The sequence below is a fragment of the Nymphalis io genome, chromosome 27 (genome assembly GCF_905147045.1).
Source record: "Nymphalis io chromosome 27, ilAglIoxx1.1, whole genome shotgun sequence".
NCBI lineage: Eukaryota > Metazoa > Arthropoda > Insecta > Lepidoptera > Nymphalidae > Nymphalis > Nymphalis io.
The window spans coordinates 84,104-111,937 of NC_065914.1; the positions used below are offsets into that span (position 1 = coordinate 84,104).

Consider the following 27,834-nt stretch of genomic DNA (forward strand, 5'->3'; position numbering starts at 1 on the left):
TTAAAAAGTTACAAATTAGTGTTTCAATAATGCCTATTGGAAAATTAGAACCATTCGATGTGAATTCTAAGCAGTGGCCGGCGTATATTAGAAGAGTAAAACAATACATTGTGCTAAATGAGATTAAAGAGGAACTGCATGTACCGTTATTAATAACGGTTGTAGGAGAGGCTACCTATGCATTAATGTGCGATCTATGTTCGCCGGCACTTCCCGAAACGAAAAACTTCGATCAATTGGTAAAACTATTATCCGATCACCTAGAACCACAACGCTCAGAAATAGCCGAACGCCACGTGTTTCGGTTACGTAGACAACGCCCCGGCGAGCCTCTCATGGATTATCTTCACAACCTTAAACACCTGGCAACAACATGTAATTTTGGGAGTACGCTGGAAGAAAACCTACGAGATCAATTTGTGTCTGGATTGGTCAATGAAGTGATGCGGTCTAGAATATTCGCGGAGAGAAATATCAAATTTAAGGAGGCGGTGGAGTTGGCTCTGGCGCTGGAGGCTGCAGAGAAGCACGCGGAGGTGAGCGGGGCGACGTCGGTCCCGACTACGGCCTCGTGTGCAGGCGGCGAGGGCGCAGAAGCCCTGCATCAGGCGAGCGACCGGCGCGGCCCGGCGCGGCGGCCCTCGGCGGTGGCCGGCGGCGGCGCGCGCGCCCGCGGCCGGAGGGATGCGGACGAGGTGCGCTGTTGGAGATGTGGGAAGTCTCATAGTGCTAATAAGTGTCGTTATGCGCAATATAGTTGCGATAAATGTCAAAAAAAAGGGCATTTAAAAGTTATGTGTGAGGAAGTGCGGAATCGTGCATTTGGGCGCAATAGCTATAATAATTATGTTGTAGACGCGAGTGCCTCCGAGGATGAGGACTTCTTCAATATCGAATTGGCGGCTAAAGGTAATGGACCCTATTTTATCAAAGTGATAATCGACGGTCATGTATTAGAATGTGAAATAGACACGGGGAGTCGTATCTCTGCCATTAGTGATCAACTTTTTAATAAATTATTCCCTAATAAAAAAATTAATACAGATAATCTCATTCTACGTTGTTATTCCGGGACTCAAATTAAGTCCCTTGGTTATATTAATGTAAATGTTACTCTTAACGAAATTAAGGCGGAAAATCTAGCTTTATACGTCATAGAAAATGGGTCGCGCCCTTTAGTGGGCCGTGATTGGATGCGCGCTTTGAATATTAAAAAAATAACGTTAAAAGAAATTGTAGAAGATAATTTTATAGACTGTTTAATAAACGAATTTACTGAAGTGTTTACAGATAAGTTAGGTACGTGTAAGAAAACAATTCAATTGCATCTCACGGATAAGGAACCGGTTTATGTAAGGGCACGCCCCGTTCCCCTCGCGCTGCGCGGCCGCGTCGAGAACGAGCTCGAGCGCCTCGAGCGCGAAGGTTATACCTACCGCGTGGACCACTCGGAGTACGGAACTCCGATCGTCCCCGTGGTGAAGGAATGCGGCGAAATACGTATTTGCGGGGACTATAAAATTACGATAAACCCGAAATTAAAACGTGATTATTACCCTTTGCCTCGTATAGAGGAATTGTTTGCAGCATTGAGTGGGGGTGAGGAGTTTTCAAAAATTGACTTGAAACACTCATATCAACAAGTCCTTTTATCAGAGGAATCTCAACCTTATACCGCGATCACTACTCATATCGGCACCTTCGTATATCGCCGCACACCTTTCGGGTTATCATGTACCGTAACAGCCTGTGAATATCCCACTGCTGGGCTAAAGGCCTCCTCTCCTCTTTTTTGAGGAGAAGGTTTTTGGAGCTTATTCCACCACGCTGCTCCAATGCGGGTTATCATGTATACCGGAAAAATTTCAAAAAATTATGGAAGAGACGCTCCGAGGGGTTCCCGGTACGGTAGTGTTTTTAGATGATATATGTGGGACAGGTTCTAATAGACAAATACATATGAGTAATTTACGAGCTGTGCTGGAACGGTTACGGTCTATGGGTTTCACGGTAAAATTAAACAAATGTAGTTTCTTGAAATTTAACGTCAAATATTTAGGCTTTATTATAGATAGAGCCGAGATGGCCCAGTGGTAAGAACGCGTGAATCTTAACCGATGATCGTGGGTTCAAACCCGGGCAAGCACCACTGAATTTTCATGTGCTTAATTTGTGATTATAATTCATCTCGTGCTTTACGGTGAAGGAAAACATCGTGAGGAAACCTGCATGTGTCTAATTTCACTGAAATTCTGCCACATGTGTATTCCACCAACCCGCATTGGAGCAGCGTGGTGGAATAAGCTCCAAACCTTCTCCTCAAAAAGAGGAGAGGAGGCCTTTAGCCCAGCAGTGGGACATTCACAGGCTGTTACGGTTACGGGATAGATAGATTAGGCTTGCACCCCGATAATAAAAAAATATCAGCTATATGCGATGCGCCACGACCGGAAAATGTTACTCAGTTAAAGAGTTTTGGCAGGGGATAAGGTGCTGGCACACTACGAAGAGGGCCGGCCGTTGGTGTTGTCGGTGGATAGCAGCGCGTACGGGCTGGGCGCCGTTCTCGCGCACCGCTACCCGGACGGCAGCGAGCGCCCCGTGAGCTGTGTGTCGCGCACGCTTAATAGTGCAGAAATTAATTATAGCCAACTTGATAAAGAAGCGTTAGCTATCTTTTTTGGGATTATTAAACATCATCAATATCTTTTCGGTAGACGATTTGTACTACGAACGGATCATCAACCGTAAAGTTACATTTTTAGTCCAAAATGCGGTATCCCTCAAACGGCTGCAAGTCGCTTGCAGCGCTGGGCGGCGCGGTTATCGGCTTACGAATTTTCGGTAGAATTTGTGCGTTCGTGCGAGAACAGTCCGGCCGATGCGTTATCCCGCTTACCCCTGCCGTGCGAACACCGATCATCATCGCCTGCGCCGTTAAGTTATATCAATATAATAGACGATAACTTACCCATTAATTTTAAAGATATTAGTCGCAAAACAAAGAAAGATCCATTATTAAGTAAGATCGTTGGTTATGTGTTGTTTGGATGGCCGTCTTATACGAAATGCGAGGAAGAAAAAGCTTATTTTAGTAGGAAAAACGAAATTGTTTTAGAATTAGGTTGTTTAATTTACAAATATAGAATCATAGTACCGCCACAATTACGTAAAAAGATCTTGAAAGAAATACACGAAGGTCATCTTGGTATAAATAAAATGAAAAATGTATCAAGAAGTTATATCTATTGGCCTAATATTGATAGGGATATAGAAAATTTGTGTCGGAATTGCGAAGCGTGTCGCATGGTTCGAGACGCACCCCCGCGGGCTACTTTGCATCCGTGGGAATTTCCTCTTCATCCGTGGCAACGCTTACATGCGGACTTCGCTGAATGTGCAGGAAAAAAATATTTAATATTAATCGACGCGCACTCCAAGTGGCTGGAAGTTGTATGTATGTTACGAACGGACGCAGATTCGACCATTTCCGTTTTAAGAACTATTTTTGCGAGATTCGGGCTTCCATCGCAACTAGTTACGGATAACGGTCCCCCTTTCAGTTGTTTAGATTTTAATAATTATTGCATTTTAAACTGTATAAAGCATATATCAACGGCACCATACAGACCTCAAGGTAACGGTGCGGCTGAGAATGCCGTAAAAACCGTAAAAAAAGTCATAAAACGTGCAGTATACTTAAAAGAGGATGTGTCTTTGTCCCTATTGAAATTTCTTTTTCAGTATCGAAACTGTGAAAATGCTACTACGGGAGTTTCTCCGGCCGTCGCGTTGTTAGGACGTCGCTTACGAGGACGTCTGGACGCGTTACGCCCGAACGTGTCAAAGGTCGTGGAGTCGGTGCAAGATAGGCAGGTTGCTAATAAAATGGGGTCAACACGTCAAATTAAAGTAGGTGATGACGTTATGGTACGCGATTATACTAAGAACGGAACTAAGTGGACAGGGGGAACTGTAACAGGTCAATCGGGTCCAGTGTCGTATAAAGTAGACGTGGGAGATGGAGTAACGTGGCGTAGACATCACGATCAAGTGATTAACCTAAATAAAAAAGATCGGTTTTCTTTATCGCGGACTAATCAGCACGGCTCGGTAATTAACAAAGGGAAAAATGAGATCGAAAATGTTAACGGGTCGGGGTCGGCTGATAGTGAGGCTGAGGAGGAGAGGTTTGAGGACGCGGCAGGGGAAGCCGAGGACAGTGGCCCGGAGACACGTTCATTGTCACCTGGACCGCGTCCCCCGACGCCTCCCCCTCCGAATGCTACTGCTAGAGATTTGCGCGCTTATAACCGCAGAATAAAAAAACATTGTTAAACGTAATTTTAAGAGGTGTTTGTTTGTTTAGTTAGTTTAAGTATATATATATTATAATACATGTATAATTGTATATACATACATACATATATATGTACCTAGAACCTAGATGTAGTTTTTATACCGTTAAATATTGTTTAAATACTGTTTGTTAATTAATAAGAATATAAACTTTACTGTTATAGCTATACTTTAAGTGTTTAAGTAATTTAAAAAGGGGGAAAATGGACGGTTTTATATTATAACTGTATGTAGGTATTTTTATATTCGCAATAAATCAGTCACCATCTTGCTCCTGTGTTTGATTGACGTTCCAGTTATCACTCAAATGCTATTTCTGATGTTAGGTCTGCTATTCTTTTAATAATTATTGTTATTTAGCTTAGCGGTATTTTTTTCCATTCATGTTGCCGCAGAGTCTTAAACACAGGCCATTCCTTATATATTCAAAATGGCGCCTAATAAGAATAAAATATAATTTTCAAGCAGTGATGAATCGCTTGAATTTTGTAAAAATTTACCAAAATAGTAATATATAATTTTGTTTTGGTACATATTCAAATTTAGTATTGCATAAGTTAGGTAATAGACGAAATTTCATCTATATTTATAACTGATCAGAATATGATTGGCGGGAATAGTTCGTGCTTATAATGCCTGAAGTTCTCAAAAAAATATGACCGACTAATTACAACTTATACCTAAATACCTGGATGTTTATTTTTTAATTTATATATAATTAACATTATTTTATGCTGCAATTTTTTTAAATTTGTTATGTGTAATATAATAATCAGGTTAGTAAAGGTTTGAATATGTTTTTTTATTTAAAAAAATAACTTTTAACGCGACACGTTTTCTTAGACCAAAAACGTAAATGATACTAATTATCTTTGTTTAAAAAAAATCTTATTCAACCATTAATTGCTTTTATTAAATTAAATATATTAATTGTATCTATAACCAGTTTTCTTGTCGTGTTCACTTCATGATTGCGTAGGAGGCGTTTCGCCTTGCGGATTAAATTACAAAAAACGACAAACGATGATGGTATTTTTATGTTACATAAAAACTCTCTCCAATCTCTAGCCAATCTCTTAGAAGCATCCTCCTGACGGATGAATTGAAACAAATACAAAATACATTTATAATATGATGTTAAAAAAAAGCAAATCAAGTACTGCAAGTAGCATTAGTAAACTTGAAATATACTCAATTAAATGAAGCTGAAGAGTTAATCCCCGGAGAGAATTTTTAAAAAAAATGTTCCTTCTAAAAAATGTCTGACCTGAAAATATCCTATTTGATTTCATCTGACATAGCCCTATTTAGGGGGAAAACCCCCAAGTTGGCAACACTGTATAAATAAATGTGGACCATCCATATAAACTTTCATATATTTAACACTAGGGGACAAATTTTTAATAAACCATCATATGTGATCGAGCAAATTTTCACTCATAACTCATTTTTATTCAGTCAGTTAATTAATCAGTGTCAGAGTTTTTATTACGTATATAACATACATGCAAAACGTCTATGCTTATGTATAAATAATATTGCAATATATAAAGGTTTATATATATATATGAAAATATAATATGGAACTAATGGCTTCTTATGTATGTACACACATACATCCAATTTCTAGTTAATATTAAATAATTATATAACTAGGTTTATGAAATAACGTACATACACAATGGATATTACATCTTGGTTCCCAATGTTGGTGGCACATTGACAATATAAATGATGGTTAATATTTCGTAAAACGCCAATGAAAATTCAATAACCAAAAATTCATAAACCTAGTTATATACATCTTTGTCATCTAAGCCGATATCATGTAATATTGCAATTAGACGGTCATGCAGTACTCTGTCAAAGGCTTTTTCGTAATCGATGAAACAAAGAAAAACGTCTTGTTGCATGTCTCTGCATTTTTGTACGAGAACCTGCATTGCGAAAAGAGCCTCTCTCGTGCCCACTCCTATTCGAAAACCAAACTGACTATCTGCGAGATGTTCGTCGCATTTAGCTCTTATTCGCTCGTGGATGATATTCAGAAATAGTTTCAATACTTGGCTCATAAGGCTAACCGTTCGAAACTCTTCGCACCTTCTTGCGTTGGTCTTCTTAGGAAGCGTAATAAAAGTTGAGGTTAGTCAGTCTTTGGGTAAGTGGCCAGAGTCGTATACCAAGTTAAAGAATTTAACCAGGAAGTTAATATTTTCGTCTTCAATAAGTTTGAGTACCTCTATGGGAACATTATCCGGTCCGGTTGATTTTCCCGTTTTAGCTTTTTTAAGAGCGTTTGTGACTTCATTTTTCAGGATAGGATATCCGTCATTTGGATCACAATTTACCGCTATGCTTCGGAAATCGTCGGTATATTGATGAAATGTATTGTTCCCATAGGTGTTTTTTTCCTGATATATCTAATATGGGAATATTATTTTCATCCGTAAGTTGGTGAGTCGTCTTTTTGTGTCCTACCAAAGATTTTATTTCCTTATGCAGGTTAAATGCATCATGTTTAGCATAAAGGTCCTCCACAAAATCAAACTTGCACTGATACCAAGCATCTCTAGCATAACGAACTTCACGCCGAATTTTCTTATCAATCTCAGTATACTTGCTATTGTCGGAATTCTTGTAGATTCTCCTTTCTTCGATAAGATCATATATTTTTTCTGTCATCCAACTCTGCTTAGGAATCCAATCTCTTTTCAAGTGTGTCTTATTGATGTTTAATATTTTGTTCTTCATTGAACACCACTCTTCCTCCACTGTACGCATTATCCCAGGTTTCTCATCTGCTGCCCACTCGTTTATTTCTTTCGCCACTTTATCTTGGATGTTAAGTTCTTTAAGTTTCCTCACGTCTATTGCGTGGTACTGTGTTCTCTTCTTTAGTTGTTTGAGTCTACATAATATTAACATGGTTCGGTTTGATTTTGGTACTAAGTTAACAGGTTTATTAATGTATTTTGTGTTTATGATTACTCCCACTCCATACTTGTTGGAGCTATCCTCGGAACCAGAGTAATACATGGTGTAATTATTATCTATTTGGTGTTTAGCTTTGCCTATCCATCTAATCTCACTTAGTCCCATGATGTTAATCTTCATTCGTTGCATTTCTTTGCAGACATTGTAGACTTTTTCAGGACTCTTCAAGCTTCTGACGTTCCACGTTCCTATCTTCATTTGTTGTTTTTTCCACCTGGACGCCAGGAACTCGGGGCCATTTCTTTCTTAGACTTTTCCATAAAGCTGACGATAACTAGGGAATAATAGTGCAGTGGTTTCCCCTTGCCTTCTGCACCAGACATTTTAGAGGTTACTTGTACCTCAAGGTCGCTGTTTCCCTTTTTCCAATCATGGTGCGTATGGTTATACCGCCATTGATCCGTCGCCAGAGCCTCGTCTGTTATCTAGCAGGGAGCACCACGTGCAGGTGAGATTGGCAATTGGGTCGGTTTAGATGGTAGTTCCGTTCCCCCCTTACCCCCCTTTCTTATAAAATAATATAACATTTATAAACATATTTTATAGTAGACATACAAAAAGATTTTTTTAAATTTAACTTTTTCTAATCTGTTATGACTAATAAAAACATTAAAATGCCTTATCGGTTATCTGTTGTGATTATTTTGATAATGAAATTTGTCATTCATGTTATGTTATTGTATTCAAAAGGAATGTTACTTATCTGTTCCCAAGTCACTTTTTGTGTGTGTTTTTTTTAATATATATATCGAGCAGGCATAGTTAAATACATATAACACTACCTTAAACAATAATGACTATTTCAAACCTAAACAAGCACCAGTGAATTTTCATGTGATTAGTTTGCGTTTAAAAATATCGTGAGACAGCCTGCATTTATAATTATCAAATTTCACTGAAATTCTGCTAAACAATCCACTGTGTATTATCCAAAAAGGTAGAACAGACCTTAACCAGCCAGCTTACTCGTACTTCCTAAAAATAACATAAAATAATTTTGAATTACATTGCTTGTTCGACTCTGTTACATATAATGACATTTTCGGAACATCCAGAATAAATACAGAAATTGGCAATATACCACTTCAATAAAAAAAAAAATAACCAATGCCAGAAATGAAAATATGGTGTGTTGCCAAAACAATTTATAAAGCTTTTATTTTACAATAATACTATAATTATGAAATCGATTTTCAATATTTATTTGTTAAAATAAAACTTCAAAATATACAAGCGCTGTCCCGCAGTTTTATTCGCATTCTATCCAATTGAAGTTAAACAAAATGACGCCCTGAATTCGAGTCTTTTATGAGACTAATTTGTTTATAAAAAAAGGAATGTGAATAAAACCTCGGGCGGAACTAATTTGAAGCCTAGCAGTAGTATTTATATTATATGACGAGCCGTTTGGCGGTGTTGAAAGGTACCTGCCTTTCACGCCGAAGGTTGTGGGTTCGATTCCCACCTAGGACAGACATTTGTGTGCATGAACATGTCTGTTTGTCCTGAGTCTGGGTGTAATTTTCTGTATAAGTATGTATTTACAAAAGAAAAGTAGTATATGTAGTATATCAGTTGTCTGGTTTCCATAGCACGAGTTTTGTACGAGCTTAATTTGGGATCAGATGGCCGTGTGTGAAAAATGTCCCAGGATATTATTATTATTAGTTTCAAAGATTTAGTATTAGGATTACGTTGTTAATGTACCAGGAGAACATAAACAGTGAAACGGTTTCACCGAACGATTAGATTAAAAGAGTCAATTAGTTTCAGTAAGAATTACAGTGTTAAAGTACCAGGAGATCATAAACAGTGAGTCGGTCTCACCGAACGATTAGATTAAAAGAGTCAATTAGTTTCAGTTAGGATTACAGTGTTAATGTACCAGGAGATCATAAACAGTGAGACGGTCTCACCGAACGATTAGATTAAAAGAGTCAATTAGTTTCAGATAGGATTACAGTGCTAATGTACCAGGAGATTATAAACAGTGAGTCGGTCTCACCGAACGATTAGATTAAAAGAGTCAATTAGTTCCAGTTAGGATTACAGTGTTAATGTACCAGGAGATCATAAACAGTGAGTCGGTCTCACCGAACGCGGATGGCATTAATTGAAATAAGATCAATGTTAAATATATTCGATTTGGCCCTCAGAACATCCGACGCCGACGATTCCGGCGACGAGTGCTACGGGAGTCTAACCCCGGAGCCTCGTTTCGGGAACGTCGAGTACAAACTGCAGCTGGTCTCGCCGTGCGAGCGACGCTTCCAGCACCTGGTGACGCAAGTGAATAATAAATAATATTAAATATATAACATTATATATAACTTAGGTAGCTAACTGGGTAGGTATCACCCACTCATCAGATATTCTACCGCAAAATAGCAGTACTTGGTATTGTTTTGTTCCGGTTTGAAGGGTGAGTGAGACAGTATAATTACAGGCACAAGGGACATAACGTCTCAGTTCCCAAGGTTGGTGGCGCATTTGCGATGTAAGCGATGGTTAAAATTTCTTACAATGCCTATGTCTATGGGCGTTAGTGACCACTTACCATCAGGTGGCCCATATGCTCGTCCGCTTTCCTATTCTATAAAAAAAATACCTTTGATATCACACAACGGTTATTAATTGATATAAAACAAACACTTTATTAGGAAAACATTTTCCTTGTTCGAAATATTTTATTAAATCACGAAGGTTTTAAAAATATGCTAATTTTGACTTTTTACGCTGATAAAACGCAACCACGAGCTACAGTGTGTGCTTTCATACAGACTCTGTGGTCTTGACAGCTCAACGCCACGAGGTAATTCATTTTATAACACGGATTAAAAAAAAAACAATAGTGTTTTTATATGTCGTTTAAGCAATATATATGTATATTCAATTTGAGCGTATAATACAAACAATTTTATTGAGGTTGTTCTCGTGAAATATATCGATGCGATGCTCGTAGTTCCACTCGGGGCCGATAGGTGGCGCCGTTTCGAGTGACGTACAACGTTAAGCGGCATTTCAAAAGCATAATAATGCCCCGGATACACACGTGTGGCGCTGTTAGTTAGCGAATCGTTTAATTAAAATGAATTTTGATAGGCGGTTGACATTCAGCGAGATATTTTTTTTTTATAGAATAGGAAGGCGGACGAGCATATGGGCCACCCGATGGGAAGTGGTCGTCCATAGACATTGGCATTGTAAGAAATGTTAATCATCGCTCACATCATCAATGCGCCACCAACCTCGGGAACGCTAAGATGCTATGTCCCCCGTGCCTGTATTTACACTGGCTCACTCACCCTTCAAAACGGAACACAACAATACCGAGTACCGCTGGTCTGCGGTAGAATATCTGACGAGGGGGTGGAACCTACCCGGACGGGCTCGCACAAAGCTCTCCCACCAGTAAAAATATATCGTATTGTCACCCCGACACCTCAACACGTGCCCCCCCCGCAGCTGAAGTGGCGGCTGCGCTCGGGCGGCGGCGCGGCGGTGTGGCGGCGGTCGTGGGCGCGCGGGCCCGCCGCGTGGCTCCCGCGCGCGCCGTCGCCGAGGTGTACATCCGCAAGGTGGGCACGCCTGGAACTGGTACACCGAGGGGCCGCGAGGCCGCGATCGAGACGGAGATGGTTTGTCGATGTGTGCTTATAACGTTGCCATAGTACCCGCGTTCCCTGTTTTGGGAGATTTTCGGGACTTAATTAAAACTAAATAGGGTTATTAAATTTTACTTTTTAATGTTTATTATACATTTTTTTTAATTATAATATTTTTTGTTTTCCTCCTACACCCGAAAACCGTTGCATTGTTTATTTTTGTTTCCGTTATCAATAGTACTTCGGCATCTTTATATGGTACTGGATTAGCGTTCTCCTCATAAAGAATGGTTGCCACATTTATTTCTATGTTACCCTCTTGACTCCGAATCTAATAATATTATAAATTCATGAAGAATGTTAAATCATGTTGTCGTTAGAAAACTATAAATAGGATAACGAATAAATTAAAATAACATATATACATATAACGAAGCACTTTAGTTTATTAATGGACTCCGTATTTATTTGTTTCATTGTCGACGAGTCGATATTTTTTATCGAATATCAGGACTTTTTTTAGCCGATGCTGGCAGCACTTACATGATAAATAATTATAGGTTATGAATAATAAAAACTGGAAAATCATATTATCTTAAGGATTTTAATGCGATATAAGGTTCCGTCATGCTGTGGCATAAATAAACATCACTGAGAAACTATATTTTGAGACAAAACAGTCGTACTTACGCGTGAAAACACACGCCGGCAATTTTCTTCTTGCTGTCGCTTTAACATGAAATAATACGACACTGCACCATTGTATAACCATCGATATGATATAAGGATTGTTTCTCGGCCTTTACACTGGATTAGAATCGTTTTCTAACATAAATATAAGCGAAAATTGAACATAAAACACAATGAACGCACCAACTGTCGAGTTTCAACAAACACCAAAACTGGTTACACGATAAGGGTCAAAAGATTTGATAATTCTATCTCTGTCTAAACCTGTCTACGCTACAGTACGTACTCGGTTCGCAGCTGGCGGACACGCAGCAGAGCGTCGAGCTGCGGGTCGCGGTGATGGGGGCGAACGAGGCGGGCAAGTCGACGCTCATAGGCGTTCTCACTCAAGGTACGTTCGTTATTATCTTGTTGAAGTCGTGAGTTCTAGTAACTAAATTAAATATTGAGTATTTAATTACAGGCACAAGGGACATAACATCTTAGTTCCCAAGGTTGGTGGCGCATTGGCGATGTAAGCGATGGTTAACATTTCTTGCAATGCCAATGTCTATGGGCGTTGGTGACCACTTACCATCAGGTGGCCCATATGCTCGTCCGCCTTCCTATTCTATAAAAAAAAAAAATTTATAAGGCTTCGTATCCAAAAGTTTTTGATTCGATTATCATGTAGAGATCCTATACGTCTGTACTCGTAATAAGGAAATGACGCCTTATCCCAGCTATGGGTAAAAATGCTGTTACATTTTTAAACAAATTAAATGATACCTACTCAGTCGGGACAAAAACCGACTTTGTTAATATTATATTGTAATATCATTTATTTTATCCTCAGATAAATATTTTATGGTCAAGAAACTTAGTTGTAATTACAATGGCAGTATAAAATTTGATCTTGAAATTGTAATGACGTCATTGGTTGATGGTATGTTAGCTGTTTGTAGTGCGCAAAACAATAGTTTTTCTTTTCTACAGGTGAACTCGATAACGGTAGAGGGAGCGCTCGCCTGAACATATTCAGGCATTTGCACGAAGTGAAAAGTGGTAGGACGTCCTCGCTCAGCCACGAGATACTCGGCTTCAATGCTCAGATGCGCTAATGATTATTTTGACGTTTATTTAAATTAAGAACAATCCCCCACCCACTTGCAAAGCCCGGGCAAACACCACTGCACTTTGATGTCCTTAATAAATGGGCACATTGTCAGGAGATCTGCTTTTATGGGATGAAGTATTGCTATGTATATCCATCAACCCGCATTGAAACTGCAATTTAGAGCTCCAAATCACAAGTGGAGGGGAGGGCTTAGCCCAGCAGAGGCGTTATTTTTTATAATAAGTAAATAGAAAAGAAAAGTAAAAGTAAGTTGTACACTAGAATTGAGATTTGGAAGCTTGTAAAGACATTGTTTGCGCCTGAACTCTCTCTAATTTTCACCCTGGGATTATGTAAATGTCTATGTCCCACTGCTGGGCTAATCCCTCCCTCTTCTCCCTTTGATGAGGAGCTTATTCCAATACGCTGTTCCAATTTAGTGGTGCTAATCTGGATTTTAACACGCTATCATTGGTAACGATTTACACATTCTATTCACTACCATCTCGGTTCTCAATAGGATTAAGAGTGTGTGGGAATAGAGACTGTCTGTGCTTGCACGCACACACAAGTACTATTATTAGTCCCGTGCAGTTGTCTAAACCGTTCGTATCCGTAGCAGCCTGTGAATGTCCCACTGCTGGGCTAAAGCCTCCTCTCCCTTTTTTAAGAAGGTTTGGAGCTTATTCCACCACGCTGCTCCAATGCGGGTTGGTGGAATACACATGTGGCAGAATTTCAGTGAAATTAGACACATGCAGGTTTCCTCACGGTGTTTTCCTTCACCGTCAAGCAGAGATGAATTATAATCACAAATTAAGCACATGAAAATTCAGTGGTGTTTGCCCGGGTTTGAACTCACGATCATCGGTTAAGATTCACGCGTTCTTACCACTGGGCCATCTCGGCTACAAGTTGTCTAAACATCTTTATCTAGTTTTCATACTCATTTTTCAATCATATTAATCTTTGTAAAAGCTTCCGTTATTCTATTATCCAGTTGTATGATGGCGTATGTTACACCCCGTTAACGATAGATTCCTGAATCGCGCTGTCTAGATATTCGCTACGGAGTATATATAGTGTAGAAGTGATTGTTCTTGAAATCTAATAAATTGTAGTTTCATTTACCTAATCCCAGGTATCAGTGTTGCAGAACTATCGATAGTTTGACCTCGAAAACTATTATCGACAGTACTTCCGAAAGTATCGTCTTGTGTCAATATTGTCGATATTATCGATAGTTACTATAGCTCACTGTTCACAATACTATTGATAACTCGTTTGCCTGCCTCGTTGGTCTAGTGGCTTGATGTAAGGCCGCAGACCCGGTGGTCCTGGGTTCAATTCCCAGGCCGGGCCAATAAAAAGTTATTGGGTTTTTCTGTCAGAAGATTCTCAGTAGCAGCCCTGGAAGTTAAAAGTGTGTACACTCCCGTGCCTTGGAAAGCACGTAAAGCCGTTGGTCCTCCGCCTGAATTCTTTCCGGTCGTGTCGGATTGCCGTCCCATCGGATTATGAGAGTTAGGGAATAGGGAGTGCACCTGTGTTCGCGCACACACTTGTGCACTATAATATCTCCTGCGTATTTGGCTAATCGCTCTTGAGATTGGCCGCCGTAGCCGAAATCGGTCTGGAGGACATCATTATTATTATTAATACTATTGATAACAGCAATCCATAGGTATTCATTCGATAGTAACGATTTAATAAAACTTCATTAACTTCATCATCAAATAATAATAATAATAATAATATTGGACATTATTCACACACGGTCATCTGATTCCAAATTAAGCAGAGCTCTTGTTATGGAAACCAGACAACTGATATACTACATATACTACTTTTCTTTTGTAAATACATACTTATATAGATAATTACACCCAGAATCAGGACAAACAGACATGTTCATGCACACAAATGTCTGTCCTGGGTGGGAATCGAACCCACGACCTTTGGCATGAAAGGCAAGTAACTACCAACCACGCCTACCGGCTCGTCAAAAAAATCAATACGTCAATACTATCGAAAAATCATTGATAATCGATAGTCCAAAACTATCGATTTTATCGATAATGGACTATCGACATGCAACACTACCCGGTATTACTTATACCTAAAATGAAAGTCATATAATGTATTACATTCATATAATCAGGATAATGTCGTCAACTACGGTTGTTCCGAGCTGATGACAGCGGAGCGCATCGGAGAGAGGAGCGCCAAGCTGGTGTCTTTCCTGGACCTGGCGGGCCACAGCAAGTATCAACGTACCACGCTCCACGGGCTCACGGGTTACTCCCCGCACTACGCCATGCTCGTTGTAAGTATGTTTATTTATTACTAGTCCCCATACGTGTGGGGGTGGGGCTCAGATTTCAGGTATCCTAAGTCTTTTTCTATAGCCCTGATAACGTTTTTTCAAATTATTATTAGGTAAGGATTTTTTTGGAGTCCTGACACATCAAACCAAAAGTTAATTTTCATTTTATTGAATAAATATCTTGTCTATTAATACATTTTTACAAACAGCTCAAAATCAAAATAATTTATTCAGGTAATAATATATAAACCTAACACCGGCTCAAACTGTAGATCCTACTAAAAATACTCGGCAAAAAACTAAACTCTTTTGCTACAATTAAACTATGTAAGAGTTTAAACACAATTTTTTATCATATTTATAAACCCTTATCGAGCAATACGTCTTATTAATGAAAGTTTTTTAAGAGAGAGAGTTGGTTCCTCCTAACTGGCCTAGGCCAGTCTGGGTATGGGCCGCGGGGTTGCCCCCTAACCTGTCGTGTCTTTAATTTTTGGCCCGAGGGGCCAGGGTCACAGCGACCCAGTGGCTGTAAGTTTTTTAATTCAGCTATAAGGTAATATTATAGATGGCACTGTAGTCATATTATCAACTTATACTATAAAGTTTTTTTTTATTTCTAGATTTCGGCAACAGCCGGTATAACTCGCATCACAGAAGAACACATCGGTCTTCTGCTGGCTTTGGACATGCCGTTCTTCGCAGTCATCAACAAGTGTGAACTGGTTAGCAACATCAACGCTGTTGTAGCGAGGCTGGCTCAATTGTTAGAACCCGCTAATAAGGTCAGTGATTTTATTTTAAATAGCATCTATAAAGACTAGCTTATAAACTAGGTTATTATTTCTTACATCAATGCTTATGGGTGATGGTGACCACTTACCATCAGGTGGCCCAATTGCACACATATAACATAAAGAGAGGCCGGGGGGGGGGGGTTAAAGTTTAACAGACAAACAGATATATTTACTTTCCCATTTATAATATTAGTATATATTGTAATTGGAAACATGCAGGTTTCCTCGCGATGTTCTTCAAGGAGCACGAGATGATAAATCAGGGATGCTGTATAATTTATAGATTTATTTAAATTTAAAGTAATGGTATATATTGGTATTATTACAGAAACCGCTGTTAATAACTGACGAGAATATGACAAGGAACTGCGTTGCGCCGCAAAAGTCGATACTGGACACCATAGACAATGTAGACGAGGAAATCAAAAAGGATGAGGAGTGAGTATCTTCACAAGCCTTTATTTAACCCGAAGTGTTTCTGGGTGAACTCTTATATATGACTTTAAAACGAGTTCCATACTATTGGTAATGGTAATAATATTGTCTATAGCTACGCCAACACTTGCTAGATACTTGCCTTTCACGCCAAAGGTTGTGGGTTCGGTTCCCACTCAGGACAGACAATTGTGTGCATTAACATGTCTGTTTTTCCTGAGTCTGTGTGTAATTGTCTATACAATAGTATATCAGTTGTCTGGTTGCCATAGTACAGGCTCTGCTTAGTTTCGGATCAGATATATATATATATATATATATATAGTTGAACGCAAATCACAGTAGTGTCGGCCGGCAGGGTGGCCGTGTTCCCAGTGAGCTGCGTGCGCGGCGCCGGCCTTAACGCGCTGCACGCGTGCCTGCTGGCGCTGGCGCCGCGCCGCGACTTGCAGCGCCCCGAGGACGTGAGTGAACCAGATGTTGCGCAGTTGACTAGTATCCTTTTTATTAAATTATAAATGTTATAATTTATGTCACTTTACAGGAGGCGTGCGAGTTTCAAATAGACGAAATTTTCCACGTAGGGGACTCGACGGGGCCCGTCGTGGGGGGACTGCTCGCGCGAGGGCGACTCTACGAGGGCGACGAACTTATCATAGGTGCGTTGCGTTCTGTTAGTTGTGAGATGAATAGAGCGACGTATATTTAACACCACCCCCCCCCCCAGGACCTCTGGAGTCCGGCGAGTTCGCGGAGATATCCGTGCTCACGATATACCGCAACCGCGTCTCGTGCGGCAGCGTGCGCGCGGGACAGTCGGCGTCGCTGGGCCTGGGTCGCTTCCCGCCGGGACTGCGGCAGGGCATGGTGCTGCTAGCGCGGCCGGGGGGCTACGCCGCGGGACACGAGCGGCCCACCTTCGGAGGCTGTCCGCCCGGGACTTGCAGAGGACGACAGGTGGGTCGCTAATTCAAACCTTATTACTAAATAAAAACTTACATGTATTTAAGACAGAATATATATATGCGGCCAGTAGTGCTATTCTAGAATTTTAGATTCATCACTCTCCGGTGAAATGTTGACATGATGATGATGAGTGAGAGAATGTTCTTACAGAGTAGCCATACTGGTTGTAGCTTTATATTTAAAATTATATTATACAAACGATTTAAAAAGGCTTTTTTGAATAACGTTTCTACCGCCATGGCAATACTTATTATTATTGTGTGCTAGTTTGAAAGATGAGTTAGACAGTGTAACTATAGGCACAAGAGACTTAATATCTTAGTTCCCAAGGTTGATGGCGCATTACGATGTTAGAGGTGGTTAATAGACTGTGACAAAGTCTATGGGTAGTGACGACCACTTACCATAAGGTGGTCATTTGCCAGCGTACCTATACGAAATTAAAAAAGTGATATATTTTTTTATTTTCAAAATTCATCGTTACAGATATCAGAACTAGTCCACTCGTCGCAAGCTTCGGAGAAGAATCGAAAGAACGCGAGGAGACAGAACAATAATATCCTCCAGGACATCGCCAACGTGAAGAACAGCCTCACGAAGACATCGGACACGAAGTGCACGAACGTGTACGTGTCGGACGACGGGAGCAATTACAGCGACGCGCACGTGTCGAGCGACACGCAGGACAAGTGCGTGTGTGACGACCTGGTGTTCCTCGAAGACCCAAACGACCCTAGAGGCTGTATATACTTTCAGGTGAGCAGAAAACTCTACTCGTTTTTAAAAGATTAGCAAACCTTAGATATGCGATTCCATGCGATTCGCTACCAGCTCTGCTGTATTGTACACTACAAACACTTCTCGATCAATATATCTCTATATACAACACGACACTGTTACACTTAACTACTTGTATACACTTTAGTTTTACTTACAAAGTTCCGATAACAACTTCACAGATAACCAAAACGCTAAATTTTTCGCGAATCCATAGTCAATACCACATAATATTAAGATTTCGACCAAATTTCAAAGTCAAAGTTGCTTATATACTCTACTTGCTATTGGAATCGACTATAGATTTGTATGTGTTTGCACAGCACATTGTGTGTGTGTGTTTTTTTATCCGTAACAGCATGTGAATGTCCTACTGCTGGGCTAAAGGCCTCCTCTCCCTTTTTTGAGCAGAAGGCTTGGAGCTTATTCCACCACGCTGCTCCAGTGCGGTTTGATGGAATACACATGTGGCAGAATTTCAGTGAAATTAGACACATGCAGGTTTCCTCACGATGTTTTCCTTCATCGTAAAGTACGAGATGAATTATAATCACAAATTAAGCACATGAAAATTCAGTGGTGCCTGGACCATCTCGGCTGTTTTTTTATATGCTAGCAATATTAGCACAGACTGTGCAATATAATATGTAATGCGGTCATGAATTAAATTTGATTGAATGTAACAGGCATCCGTGCATGTCCTGAGACACTCCACGGCCATCTACCCAGGGTTCCAGTGCTCTGTGCATGTCGGGAACGTGCGTCAGACGGCCATTATCGAGGTAACGAATACATACATCAAACTCACTTTGCGGAGTGGAATTAAATAGTTTAATTTTTGTATAGTTGGTGGTGTTGCGTAAAATACTTAAGTATGATAATGATATTTATTTTTTTATGTTATATTCCTGTTTAGCGGTAGAATATCTGATGAGTGGGTGGTACTTACCCAGGCGGGTTTGCACAATGCCCTTACCACCAGTTACCACACACTCATAATATATTCTGCCGCCAAACAGCAATAGCATTGTTGTTGGTGAGTAAAACAGTGTAACTGCAGGCACGAGGGACATAACATCTTAGTTCCCAAGGTGGTGACGCATTGGTGATGTAAGCGATGGTTAATATTTATTGCGGTGTCAATGTCTATGGGCGGTGGTGACCACCTACCATCGGGTTGCTCATCTCATCGCTGACCACGGATATATTTTTCGCTTTAGGGTATAATGTCTCCAAACAACGTGCTGAGGGCGGGCGAGGGGGCCTCCGTGCTGTTCAGGTTCGCCCGCTGTCCGGAGTACCTCGTGCGGGGCCGCCGGCTGCTGTTCACGGCGGGGCTGGGGACCAGGTACCGCTCAACGAACCCAACGATAACTTCTAATTACAGTTGAATTGTTGAGCCAATAAAGTATATCGTCAGCTCAGTGTTGGTATCCGAGATTGCTAGCTCCACTGACTTTCACACATTTAATTTATAAGTGTTCGGTGAAGGAAATCCATGCATCGAAGCAGGTTGTGGAATAAGCTCAAACCTTCTCCTGAGAAGGAGAGGTTTTAGCCCAGCTGTGGGACATTATTATCATTTACGTTTTTGGTCTAAGAAAACGTGTCGCGTTAAAAGTTATTTTTTAAATAAAAAAACATATTCAAACCTTTACTAACCTGTTTATTATATTACACAACAAATTAAAAAAAATTGCAGCATAAAATAATGTTAATTATATATAAATTAAAAAATAAACATCCAGGTATTTAGGTATAAGTTGTAATAACTCGGTCATATTTTTTTGAGAACTTCAGGCATTATAAGCACGAACTATTCCCGTCAATCATATTCTGATCAGTTATAAATATAAATGAAATTTCGTCTATTACCTAACTTATGCAATACTAAATTTGAATATGTACCAAAACAAAATTATATATTACTGTTACGGCTTCAGGAAGCGCCTACTAAATAAATATAGCAATTCCGCATACACTAATTCATTTTACATTACTTTTAATTTTTTACCTACCTACATAAATATTTTTGTTTTTATATAACTTTTTACTATCGAACGAACGCTGTGTCTCTGTATCAAAAGTGAATAATATACTTTTACTCCGAGGTTAAATCGTTTGATTTCAACTTCCATTAGAACCCACTAAAGTTCTAACATTGGCGACCGTGACAGGACACTATCAAAAATAGTATATTATAGTAAAGTCCAAAAATCATCTTCTTCATACACCGCGTGTTTCGGAACTTGGATTGTGAAGGCCAATCTGAAAGAAAACGCAAACGAAAAAGAAAACGCTGCAGTGACATTCGAAACGACGAGATCATAAAAGAAACAATAATTTTGGAGCACAGCAAGCTTAAGGTCAATGGTTAAACGGGGTCCACTATCATTCACGGCCAGCGTAGCATCCAAAGCAACGCATCCTGGTTCCAAGAACGAGGAATTAAAGAAAGGTGCCCTGGTTATTCCTTAGCCTAATTATTTCCAAATATTTTTCACTAAAGTCCATCATACCTACTTCCTATTTTCTCCGTATTCTCTGTGTTTCATTTGCGTAAAGAAGTTATATCTCAAACTACATTTAATTTTAATACAATTAGATTAACAATATAAGTGATTAGTTTATTAAAAATATAGTTTTCGTAATAAGTTAAAGGAAATATTGTTTAATAAAATAGTATCCACAAAATAATTAACACTTTTTGAAAATTACATTATATACCTAAAAATAAGTAAAAATATAAAAGATTAAAATTTAATACATTTTACAATTGCATTTTTTTTTTTTTCATTGTGTTTGCCGAACATTCCAGATCGCGGCCGTTAGCCGTCGCGTTGCGCGAGCTACGTAGCGGTTTGAAGCGCTGATTCATCGTGTGCCAGCGCTGCAAAGCGGCTTAGGGCCAGCTGACCCAAGTGTCGTCACTCGAGGAGATTAAGATAAGATTTAATATTTTTATTTTTAATCTTAATTTTGTTGACGATTCCTTTTAATAGTTGTTTTATGTACTGTGTTCTACCTATTTAATTAAATACAGTTACTTACAATATATACATACATACAAAAGCATATTTTTTTTTATATTATATTATAAATTAGTAAAGAAGTTTAAAATATAATCATGGCATTATCGAATACTAAAACTTTACAGGATTTGTTTACAAGACGCAGTTCTATTAAAGGTCAAATAACTAAATTTAAAAATTATTTGGAAAAAATTACTACTTTCACTGAATTATCAAATCTTGAAATTGCTGAATTAACTTTGAAATGTAATAAATTTGAGGGATTGTCAACAAAGTTTGATGAGCTGCAGAATCAGATTGAGGTTCTTAATTCTGAAAATTTATACTCAGAAATCGATTAAAGAGACAACATTGAGCAGGATATTATTTTGACGATTGCAACTGCTAAAACTTTGTTAAATAAATTTAATACTAAAGACGACTTAAAGCGTGAATCATTTGTACAAGAAAGCCAATGTAGTCTCGATCAAGATTTAAATGTTAAACTACCTAAAATTCAAATTCAAAAATTTTATGGTGCTTACTTTCGTTGGTTGGAGTTTCGCGATACCTATTTGACTTTAATACATAATAATGACCGCGTCCCGATAATTAATAAATTTCATTATTTGATTTCATACTTAGAGGGTGACGCGGCGCGAATTATTTCAAATCTCGAAGTGTCAGCGGCGAATTATAATAACGCTTGGAGTTTACTCTTGGAGCGTTATGACAACAAAAGACTACTTATCCACCATCATTTAAATTCTTTATTTAACGTACAAAATATAACACGGGAATCAGAAAAATCATTGAGATACTTAGTTGATCACGTCTCTAAGAATATTCGAGCTCTGTCAACCCTGGGGCTGCCTACAGAGCATTGGGATATGATTATCATATTCATGTTGTCTTCTAAACTAGACAACACTACCCTACTAAAATGGGAGGAGCTTAGTAATACCATTAATGACGTACCGAAGTTAGATAAATTTTATAATTTTTTAAATAATCATGCTGATGTTCTTGAGTCAGTAAATAGAAATAGAATTAATAATCAAAATAAAAATCAAAATAGCATTACTTCAAATGACAATAAATTACAAAAACCTATTATACAAACTAAAAAAATATTTACACACGTTAATCAAAATAAACAAAATGCATTTTTATGTATTATTTGTAATCAAAACCATAAAATTTACGATTGTGATATTTTTAAATCTAAAAGTGAACAAGAAAGGTTTGCTGATGTGGCAAAGTATAAACTCTGTGCTAATTGTTTGCGCCAAGGTCATCCTACTGCTGAATGTCGAATGGGACCCTGCCGTAAGTGCAAGGGTAAGCATAATACCATGCTCCATAAACCTACTTCAGAGGACCAGACGAATTCATCTGTTAATTTTAGTAAGCAGAGTAATAATGTTCTTTTATCAACAGCCTTAATAGAAGTTTGCAATCCGTACACGGGCAAGGCAGAACGTGTTAGAGCATTATTAGACTCAGGTAGTCAATCGTCTTTTATTAGTGAGTCATTAAAAAAACGCTTATCTCTCTCTTCTAATCCTATTGACATTAAAGTCATGGGTATTGGCAATAATATAGCGAGTAATATAGCCGAAAGCTGTGTAGTGACAATTAAATCTTTGAATACTTCATTTTGTACAACTTTTTCTTGTTTTGTACTTGCTGAATTGACAGGAGAACTACCTAACACTCTTATTGATAAATATATTTTCAAATTGCCTAAAGATTTAAAGTTAGCCGATCCATCTTTTTATATGCCTGGACCAGTTGATTTTTTAGTTGGTGCAGATATATTTTGGAATCTATTAAAATGCGATCAAAGGGTATTAGGTCCGAATTTACCAATTCTAAGAAATTCCTTGTTAGGTTGGTTGATAGCAGGTCCAATAAATGTAAACGTTAAAGAACATATTTACTGTAATCACACTATTACTCCTAAAGGTAATAATAATTCTGAAATTGACAATTTATTAACTAAATTTTGGCAACTTGAAGAGGTTCCTACTAAAACCGTTTTAAGTGAATCCGAAAAGACTTGCGAAGAACATTTTCTAAATAATACCTTTCGCACTAACACAGGTAGGTTTTGTGTAAAATTGCCATTGATCGATACGCCAGATTGTCTTGGAGATTCATTTACTTTGGCTAAGAAACGATTTCTTTACTTAGAAAAACGATTTCGGAAAAATTATCTTTTGAAATCACAATATATAGATTTTATAAATGAATATGCCGATTTAGGTCATCTATCAGAATCTGTTATTTCAAATCCGGAAAACTCATATTTCTTATGTCATCATGCTGTTTATAAAGAAAGTAGTGAATCAACCAAGTTGCGAGTTGTGTTTGATGGCTCTGCTGCAACATCATCAGGCTTTTCTCTAAACAACCTTTTATTGGTGGGGCCAAACCTACAGGATTCTCTTTTCTCCATTTTAATTCGTGCAAGACAACATAAATATCTGTTAACTGGTGACATAGAAAAGATGTATCGACAAATACTTGTTAACGATACTGATCGCGATTTGCAGCTTATATTATGGAGAAAAGGCGAGTCCTTACCCCTCAAAACCTTACGTTTAAATACCGTGACTTACGGAACGTCAAGCGCGAGTTATTTGAGCACGAGATGCCTATGGCAGATTGGTGATGAATGTGAGAATAGTCTAATAAAAAATATTATACAGAAGGATTTTTATGTGGATGACTTAATAACAGGTGCTGATGAAGAAAATCAATTACGTTTTATTAAGGATTCAGTAATTAAAGCGTTACATACAGGTTGTTTTAATCTACGGAAATTTAAGTCAAATTTGCCAAATTTTCAAAATGATGGTACGGATAAACAAGATAATTTAACTTTCAGTGAATCATCGAACGCACTCGGACTTGGTTGGAATCCAAACAATGACAATTTGCATTTCCCTATAATATTAGTTTCAAAATCTGAATTAATAACTAAACGCAGTATCATGTCAAATTCATTCAAAATATTTAATCCTTTAGGACTACTCAGTCCATATATTATTTTAGTTAAAATAATATTACAAATGTTATGGAAGGCCAAAGTTGATTGGGATGAGCCTGTCCCTAATGATATTAAAATGAAATGGGAAAATTTTAATGACAACCTATTATATTTGTCTCAAATGCAGATTCCAAGACGCACTATATGTGATTCTCCCACGATTATAGAATTTCATTCTTTTAGTGACGCTTCTGAAGTCGCATTTGGTGCTTGTATTTACATACGCTCTGTAGACCAAAATCATAAATTTAATATAAGGTTTTTGTGTGCTAAATCGAAAGTTGCACGTTTGCAACCTATGACCATACCAAGTTTGGAGCTTTGTGCAGCTCTTCTATCAGCAAGGTTAACTAATAGCGTCCTCAAGTCTATAAGGTATAACCCAGCTCGTGTTTATCATTGGTGTGATTCCAAGGTGGTTCTGGGTTGGATCAATGGCAATCCTAGTAAATTAAAAACATTTGTGGCAAATAGAGTTGTCGAGATCAAAGAGACCACAAATATCTCATCATGGCGTTATGTTCCTACTAAATGCAATCCAGCTGATCTTATTTCAAGAGGCGTTGAAGCTATAAATTTAGTGAACAACGATCTATAGTGGTCCGGACCAACTTTTCTTAATCAATTAGAATCCGAATGGCCAATTACTAATTTTAATTACAAAGACTTGCCTGAAATAAAATCTGCTGTTGTAATTAATTCAACTGAACCTATTATAAAAATAGAAAATTATTCATCCTTCTCAAAAGTACAAAGAACCATTGCTTATGTCAAACGTTTTATCTATAATTTAAAAAATGCGACTAACAGACATACTGGTTATTTAAGTACTAAAGAATTAAATGAGGCTTTTTTCTTTCTGTGTGGCATCGCTCAACAACAGAGTTTTCCACAAGAATTAAATACTTTGGCCAATAAATGCAGCCTAAGTCCTAAATGTAAAATTTTATCTTTGGCGCCTTTTCTAGATAATTTAAATTTGATTAGAGTAGGTGGAAGGATAGATGCGTCAGATTATAAATTTGATAAAAGACATCCAATATTGTTAGATTCGTCTCACCATTTAACTAAATTACTTTTTAATCGTGAACACATAGCTAATCTTCATGCAGGTCCTCAGCTTTTAGTGTCAATTGTGAGAGAACGAATATGGCCTTTAAATGGAAGGCGTCTAGCACGACGCACAGTCTACAACTGTGTTCGATGTAGACGAATTCAGGGTAAAACTTTGTATCCAAAAATGGGTGATTTGCCATTACAAAGAGTTACAGCTGATTTCCCTTTCCTCTCCGTTGGCATAGATTTTGCGGGACATTTCCTAATTTTAAATCGCAAGGGACGAGGTGCTAAGACAATAAAATGTTATTTATGTCTCTTTGTTTGTCTACGTTACAAGTGTATACATCTAGAAGCCGTTAGCGACTTGTCAAAGGATGCCTTTATTATGACACTTCGAAGATTTGTTGCGCGTCGTGGTAAGCCCATCGATTTTTTTTGCGACAATGGCCGTAATTTCGTAGCTGCGGCTAAAGAAATCGTTTCATTTTTAAAATATATTGCTGAACCTATATCTGATTATGCGGCTCAGGAGGGTATAAAGTTTAATTTTTCGCCATCGTATGCTCCTCATTTTGGCGGCATTTGGGAGGCTGGAGTAAAATCGGCAAAACATCATATTAGGCGCGTTATGGGAAACTCGTATCTAACGTTTGAAGAGATATCTACTCTCTTTGCGCAAATTGAAGCCGTCCTTAATAGTCGTCCTCTTTGTCCCTTATCCTCATCTCCTCACGACTACCTTCCGCTCACTCCAGGGCACTTCCTTATTGGAAGACCACTACGTGCAATACCAGTATCTGAATCTATTTTAGCGAATGTTAACGAAACCCAATTAAGCAGATATGCACGTGTTGAACTTATACGCAAACACTTTTGGCAAAGATGGCAAAGGGAATATTTGGGCGAATTGCAACAGCGTGTTAAATGGAAAACTAATATGTCTAAATTAAATGTAAACGACCTTGTTCTGTTACAAGAGGACAACACGCCACCACTATCTTGGCGCCTTGGACGAGTTCTTCGATTATTTCCTGGATCAGATGGTATCTCCCGAGTCGCGGACATCTCTACTACAACCGGTTGCGTAAGGCGGCCGCTAGTGCGACTCTGCCCGATACCTACTGTGGACGATCTAAAGGCGGGGAAGATGTTACGGCTTCAGGAAGCGCCTACTAAATAAATATAGCAATTCCGCATACACTAATTCATTTTACATTACTTTTAATTTTTTACCTACCTACATAAATATTTTTGTTTTTATATAACTTTTTACTATCGAACGAACGCTGTGTCTCTGTATCAAAAGTGAATAATATACTTTTACTCCGAGGTTAAATCGTTTGATTTCAACTTCCATTAGAACCCACTAAAGTTCTAACAATTACTATTTTGGTAAATTTTTACAAAATTCAAGCGATTCATCACTGCTTGAAAATTATATTTTATTCTTATTAGGCGCCATTTTGAATATATAAGGAATGGCCTGTTTTTAAGACTCTGCGGCAACATGAATGGAAAAAAATACCGCTAAGCTAAATAACAATAATTATTAAAAGAATAGCAGACCTAACATCAGAAATAGCATTTGAGTGATAACCATCCTCAAGAATATTAAAAAATGCTCTGTTATGTCATATTCTGTTATTTTGAAAAGACCCCATTTTCAAATTCGTATTGTGTTATTTAAATTTATTAAAATATAAAATATTTTTAAACATAATCATGACGCCATTTTAAATTTAAATTTTGGCGCGATTCATATTATTGTATTGTTGTATACATATCTTTTGTTGAAGTATTTAAATTTTGTACATTAAATCTAAATGATTTTTCTAGTTCCTGTAAGCTGATATAACTTGCTATTTTAAGTTAAATATACGTATTTATGTAACACAAACGTAAGACATTTTTAAGTGACACCATTTTGAAATTCAGAAATATTTATGGGAACAAAATTAATTAAATAATTTGCTGTTTCGTTTTTCATCTGTAAAAACAATTGTAAGTAAATATTTTAATTTATAATTTGTATGAACTAAAAATACCTGAAAAGTAATCCTACTAAAAAAATGTATATTTATAAGTGTATTTTTTACATTTACTCTATATTTATTATCAAATTTGTATTTTATATATATTCCACTAAGATTCATTTTAACTTTTATCTTCTTCTTAACGACTTTAAAATTATCTTACATATCGTATTGTTTATACAATAATAGTCCTTATTGCATAAATTTTAAGTACGTATTTTATTAGATCTCTTTGTCTCAAAGTATCAATTAATCCGAATTAATTTAATTTGATAAAGTAATGGTAAGCGATGAAATGATGGTGTTAAATAATTAATTGTGTATTATCTGTGGCAGTTCGCTTAGATTATTAATTTGAAACGTGTGTTTCTTTAATTTTTTAATTTTGTCAGAGTAAACGGCCAGTTTTAATAAAAGTTAGCTTCGTGTCATCGATTTATGAAAATTTTAGGATGTTATTGGACTAAATTAATCTTTTTATTTAATTATGCTTTGAATAAAACGTGTGATTGTGACTTAAAAAATAAAACAATGTTTTTTACTGACTTAGAAAAATGTTATATATTAGCAAAGATTAAAAAAAAAATTTAAATCAGTCATTCAATATTAAAAAAAAAATTAAGACAGTTTT

General features: G+C 37.8%; 3 protein-coding genes and 1 long non-coding RNA gene across 4 annotated transcripts in view; all 4 read left to right on the forward strand.

The window, feature by feature from the left end:
* On the forward strand, window positions 1–4,338 carry LOC126778723 (uncharacterized). The gene is made up of 7 exons (XM_050502344.1): window positions 1–711; window positions 856–909; window positions 1,291–1,599; window positions 2,483–2,666; window positions 3,267–3,453; window positions 3,607–3,660; window positions 3,745–4,338. Exons 1-7 carry the CDS (start codon window positions 30–32, stop codon window positions 4,336–4,338), a joined length of 2,064 nt encoding a protein of 687 aa, XP_050358301.1. The 5' UTR covers window positions 1–29.
* A 6,573-nt stretch (window positions 4,339–10,911) lies between these two features.
* On the forward strand, window positions 10,912–12,716 carry LOC126778722 (uncharacterized). Its single transcript, XR_007670226.1, has 3 exons — window positions 10,912–10,931; window positions 11,946–12,039; window positions 12,624–12,716. It is a non-coding gene; the product is annotated as an uncharacterized LOC126778722 (long non-coding RNA).
* Window positions 12,717–17,927: 5,211 nt separating this feature from the next.
* Window positions 17,928–27,834, forward strand: part of LOC126778703 (GTP-binding protein 2-like) — a 459,746-nt gene continuing 449,839 nt past the window's right edge. The window contains exons 1-2 of the mRNA XM_050502321.1: window positions 17,928–18,024; window positions 18,732–18,827. The gene's annotated coding sequence lies outside the window, so the exon portion shown is untranslated. The remainder of the gene's footprint in view (window positions 18,025–18,731; window positions 18,828–27,834) is intronic.
* LOC126778714 (uncharacterized) lies at window positions 24,718–26,500 on the forward strand. Its single transcript, XM_050502337.1, has one exon. The coding sequence runs from the start codon at window positions 25,352–25,354 to the stop codon at window positions 26,348–26,350; it is 999 nt and encodes a 332-aa protein (XP_050358294.1). The 5' UTR covers window positions 24,718–25,351; the 3' UTR covers window positions 26,351–26,500.